At 36.8% G+C, this 4,787-nt stretch overlaps 1 protein-coding gene across 1 annotated transcript; it reads left to right on the top strand.

Moving 5' to 3' along the window:
• Nucleotides 1-103: 103 nt before the first annotated feature.
• LOC129364386 (testis-expressed protein 9-like) lies at nt 104-4,151 on the top strand. Its single transcript, XM_055036974.1, has 12 exons — nt 104-281; nt 543-673; nt 911-974; nt 1,096-1,172; nt 1,323-1,368; nt 1,519-1,598; nt 1,680-1,831; nt 2,468-2,559; nt 2,726-2,899; nt 3,016-3,150; nt 3,663-3,797; nt 3,873-4,151. The coding sequence occupies exons 1-12, from the start codon at nt 234-236 to the stop codon at nt 3,948-3,950; spliced, it is 1,212 nt and encodes a 403-aa protein (XP_054892949.1). The 5' UTR covers nt 104-233; the 3' UTR covers nt 3,951-4,151.
• Nucleotides 4,152-4,787: the final 636 nt, after the last annotated feature.

Raw genomic sequence — 4,787 nt, 5'->3', positions numbered from 1 at the left:
ATTGAAATTAAATGTTGTTGTAATTAATTTAATTACTACTCCTGAAGAAATATGACCTCAGTAAATCACTTTTTTCAGTATTGATTGAACAAAATAGCGGGCATGTGTCTTCGTTCAAGAAGACTTCGCATTTTGTTGCCAAACGCTGAAATTCCATCCAAATGTCTTTCAGGAGCTTCCGTACTTTCGGCCGTTGACAGTTGTTGCTAAGCAACCCGGATTTAGCCACAATAATGGCGGACAAAAGTTCTAAGAAAAAGGCTAAGGCCGTCATTTCGCAGGTATGTAATGAATAAATTGATCTTTGGTTGTTAGAAAAGTTCAAACAAAACATTTTCTCATCTTGAAGAACACTTTATAAAATTTTAAATCTCCTTAATGATAATTTTAGCCCCGTTTTGCGATTGTGCTCGAAGTGGATCAGGTCAAATTACTTACAAAATGCCGGGTTTAGACAAAAATATAAATTGAGTCTTCTAAAGCTCGGGTTCAATGCCAAGTCTCTCTGTGACTCAGTTCTGTTGTCTGTTTTTGTGTTACAGATCAAGAAGCGTCCATCATCCAGTACAGCTGAGAGCTCCAAGAAGGTGGAAGCTGAACCACAGGAAAGATGCAACTGGAGTCCAACAGAAAACTATATTGATGAAATGTTTGCCAAGGAGGAGCAGTACAAGTAAGATCTCACCCTTCGCCCCTTTTTTTCAAACAAAGCAAGTAGTTAATTATTCCTCCCTATAAATGGTAAAATACACTCACTATAGGCCTACTTTAGTCAGTCAGGTCTTCATTTAAAATGTACATATTTAGTGAAATTTTGTTGCAAATCTCCAATAATAATAAAACAAATACATAATCAAAAGTTTCACGGCTTGTGTAGAACCTGTTTTATGCATCCTCTTGTTTCCATCAGGCTGTTAAATGCTGAGCTCGAAGCCAAAACATCAGAGATGGTGAGACAAGCAGAGCAACTCATGGTGAGTCGTGAATACAGATTCGAAATCTAATCTAGTGAATTTCAACACCTAAAAGGGAAAATGTAATGCATTTATTTCTCGTAGAAATCAAAGTAAAAATGTTCTCTTTGTGGGATTTTAGAGAGAGCAAAATGAAGCTCTGTCATCTCCTCTCTCTAATGAATTCACCTTGGGAATGGAGGCCGGAGATGGTTTGAGGTAAGAGCCGTGACAAGAGGGAAGAGCATGCCGGACAATGTGCAGCCACTGTTCAGCCACATACATTCAGATCTTTGTTGTCATGAAAATAATATAACTAACAAAGCAGGTGCTGTGTGTGTATGTGTGCGTCCGACTCCTCTGCAACAGAAACTCAAAATCTCAACCAAAACCTGTGCAGGATCCTGGAATGAAGGTATTAGTCCAGAAAGGAAACTTTGGTTCTTGGTCAGATGTTTGCTTTTTAATCTGGGGCAGCTTTTCCTTCTGGCTGAACAATGTAATTAAAAAAAAAAAAAAATCGAACAATATTTTTGCTCAGTGTGACTTGTGTACTCCTTAAAAGGTGAGCAAAAAAAGGGTCGCATCAGCAACACAGAGTAAGAATGCTGGGAAACAAGGAAAGAAGCCGCAATGTAAAACAGCGTGAGTTTGATTTTTATTTGCATTATCAGTTACATCCTTGTTTATTGTGATGGCTTAAAAAGGGCGTATTGCTTATTCTAGAACATTGAAGGACTCTCACGATGACGAAGCTCCATTGGATGAAACTGATATGTTCTTAGCAAAGACTATTCTGGGCCTGGAGGAGATGGAGTCTGGTCAGGACAACGCAGTGGACTCTGCTGAAGACCACGGAGGATCAGGGGACGACAAAAGTAGAATGAAGTCACATTTATTTATTGATACAAATGATTTGAACAAATGAGAAAACATTTCAATATTCAGCTGGGAAGAACCCAAACCTTTGTGCTCTCACTCTGAAAGTGCTACATGCAGAGACGCGCATTACTATTAGTTTGCGCTGCTAGTCGTAGTTGACCTGGTCTTCTGGCATTAACATACCCCAGTGGTTTTTCAGACTTGCAACTGGAATATGATCAAATTAAGATAAGATCAATTCTGTTTCCAGATCAAAGTCTGAACTGCAGAGGTGAAGGAAACTCGGCTTGTTTCTGTCTTCATGCTGGCAGGACTTTTCTTTTTGAAAGATTCTGATGAAACAGTAACTAATGTACTTGAACAGATCATGTTTTTGGCTATTGGTGTTAAGCAGCTCCCCATTACATTTCATCTGCTCAAATTTACCCTTTGAAAAAAATATTAGAATAACCAAAGTTTCTTAATCTGAGAACTGTGGCTCTACACCTTTGTGTAAAGGTTTTTTTATTCCTGTAAGAAGCACTTGGATTCATACTGTTTTAAATGAAAAATTATTGATCAGTGTGTTTAGTATTTGATTTTTATTGATTGTTTTAGAATGAGTTATGTGATCACTTTATTTTCCTTTGCAGTCGTTTCTGATGTTCAAACACGAGTGTTGAAGGCAAAGCTTCGAATTATGCAAGAAGAGATCGACGTGCTTTCTTGTGATTATCATAAGAAGGTAGATAAATAAAACATTCCAGTAATTCATTTTGCTTCAGTGTAATTTTATCTTATCACCATGAATATAAAGAAGAAGCTCAAATACAAATCCTGCACTCTTCATACCTTCAGTCTCCAACAATAAGCAGACCACTGGTATTTAGAAAACGTTCCTCACCTTTCAGGAAGAAGAAAATTCAAAGCTGGCGACAAAAATTAAAGAGCTCGAGGAGGACAGAGTCCGGCTGCAGAGGACCATCAACATCCAGCAAACACAGACTGAGAAGCAGAAAGCCTTAGCTGACGAGTCGGCCCGAAAATGTGACGATCTCCAGCTGCAAGTGTCTGCGTTAAGCAAGGTTTGTGTCAATGGAACTGCTTAGACAAGTCGCCTGTCAGAAATGACAACGGGCTTCATTGCTCGTGCGATCTAATCAGAACTCATAACAGTGATTGTCGGCTGTGCTTTGAACAGGAAGTAGAAACTCTGACGAGATCCCAAAAGCAGGCGGCGCTCATCCACAGCACCGTGGAGGTTCGTCTGAACAGAGCCGTGGAGGAGGTGGAGAGGCTGAAGACTCAACTCGCTAAGACAAAACAAATAAACAAGGTGAGAACCTGACTGGTTTTCATAGTCGATTAATATTAAACACCAGAAATCTATGTTATCATCATTTGCATCATGTGAATATTTTTACTCATCATGTCACATGTCTTTGACAAAATTTAGTGGGCAACCAGCAACACAAGAGTATTTTTATTTGCATGTGAAAAATCTTAGAATCATTTTAGTTGTGGTGTTAGAAGTTTATGAATTTGGTCAGAGATCATATTTAGAAATGTGATTTCTAGTCTAAGGTTTATGTGTGTGACTCAAAACTTTAGTAGCTCAGACTTGCTTCTAGCTTTTAACAAAATAATTTAAAATATGACACCAGTGACCAAATGTTTATTAGTCACAATTTTAGTCGCTGATAATTCAAGTTTATTTTATGGAAGATAAAATATTGTTCTTAAATTATTTTATATATTCCTAATTCCATGTGATCTGATACCTAAAGTCTTGCATAAAAAGTTGGTCTATGCTCAACTCTAACTTCTTAATTATTGTGTGTTGAAAAGGACAAAATCAGTGAAGAACAGCAAAGTAAAGAAAATCTTCTGGCTGAAAACCAGATTCTTAAGAAGCAGAAAACTGAACTTATTGCCGGTTTCAAGAAACAACTGAAGTTGATCGACATTCTCAAAAGACAAAGGGTAAGGATCTTTACTTTACACCCGCGCTGTGTTCATGTTTCCTCTTTGAAAACGGAATATGACTTTGTGTTGCAGATGCACTTTGAAGCTGCAAAGCTGCTGTCCTTCGCAGAAGAGGAATTCATGAAAGCTCTGGACTGGGGGAAGTCATGAACATGGAGATTTACACAATGTATTTCATTATTTCTATCTTTTTTGTTTTGTTTCAAGAAAAATACTTCAACAGGTTCCTTTCAGAGACGTTCCTATGTTTTGTATTGTGGACTGTTTAGATTTGATTAGTTCACTGTAAGTTGTGTCCTGTTAAGATGTATTTTACGAATTTAATAAATGTTAACAGTCTAAATAAAAACTAAATAAACTTAAAAAAAATAGTTGAACTGTTTTTTTAACCAAACCCACAAAATTCACCGCAACAATACCGCCATCTAGTGGTCAATAGGAGGAGAAGCATTGTTTTCTGAAGACTTCCCCGGTATTCAAGGCGTTTCATTGCAGAGGTCTGCTGAAATGTTGACCCGTTTTAGAAACACATGTGGAGCTGCACCAACACTGTATATTCAACTTTACACAGCACTCCATCTGCTGCAGCATGCCACCAAAACTAGTACTTTTATATATATATATATATAAAAGATTTATTTATTTAAAACAAGGTTCTATATTTTGCTGGGAAACTGTTTTGTCTTAAAGTGTAGATATTTGCACTGGGACCTAAACCAGTTCAAAAAGTTTAGATTAAAAAAAAATAAAAAATTATTTAACCAGGTAAGTTGAGAACAAATTCCCATTTTCAACAACAAAAATAAAAAAAATGACTTCACCGACTCAGAATTGGTCCATAGGAAATTCAATTAACTGATTTTGCCAGATTTATTATTAGTTATATTTAACAAGTTGCAGGTGTAATACACCAACTGATTTAAAGTAAGATTAACGCACAAGTCTTCTATTCAATGTTTATTTACAGGAAAAAAAAAAAAAAAAAAA

This window comes from Poeciliopsis prolifica, unplaced genomic scaffold (assembly GCF_027474105.1).
Source record: "Poeciliopsis prolifica strain line A6 unplaced genomic scaffold, Auburn_PproV2 SCAFFOLD011, whole genome shotgun sequence".
NCBI classification, from domain to species: Eukaryota; Metazoa; Chordata; class Actinopteri; order Cyprinodontiformes; family Poeciliidae; genus Poeciliopsis; species Poeciliopsis prolifica.
This window is presented reverse-complemented; position numbering and strand designations above follow the sequence as displayed.

What these genes read in the sequence shown, in the direction of transcription:
- LOC129364386 (XM_055036974.1), top strand. Translation starts at nt 234, where the DNA reads ATGGCGGACAAAAGTTCTAAGAAAAAGGCTAAGGCCGTCATTTCGCAG. An exon ending in TGCAGGATCCTGGAATGAAG is followed by an intron (nt 1,369 to 1,518) that starts GTATTAGTCCAG and finishes ACTCCTTAAAAG; the next exon opens with GTGAGCAAAAAAAGGGTCGC. An exon ending in AAGTGTCTGCGTTAAGCAAG is followed by an intron (nt 2,900 to 3,015) that starts GTTTGTGTCAAT and finishes TGCTTTGAACAG; the next exon opens with GAAGTAGAAACTCTGACGAG.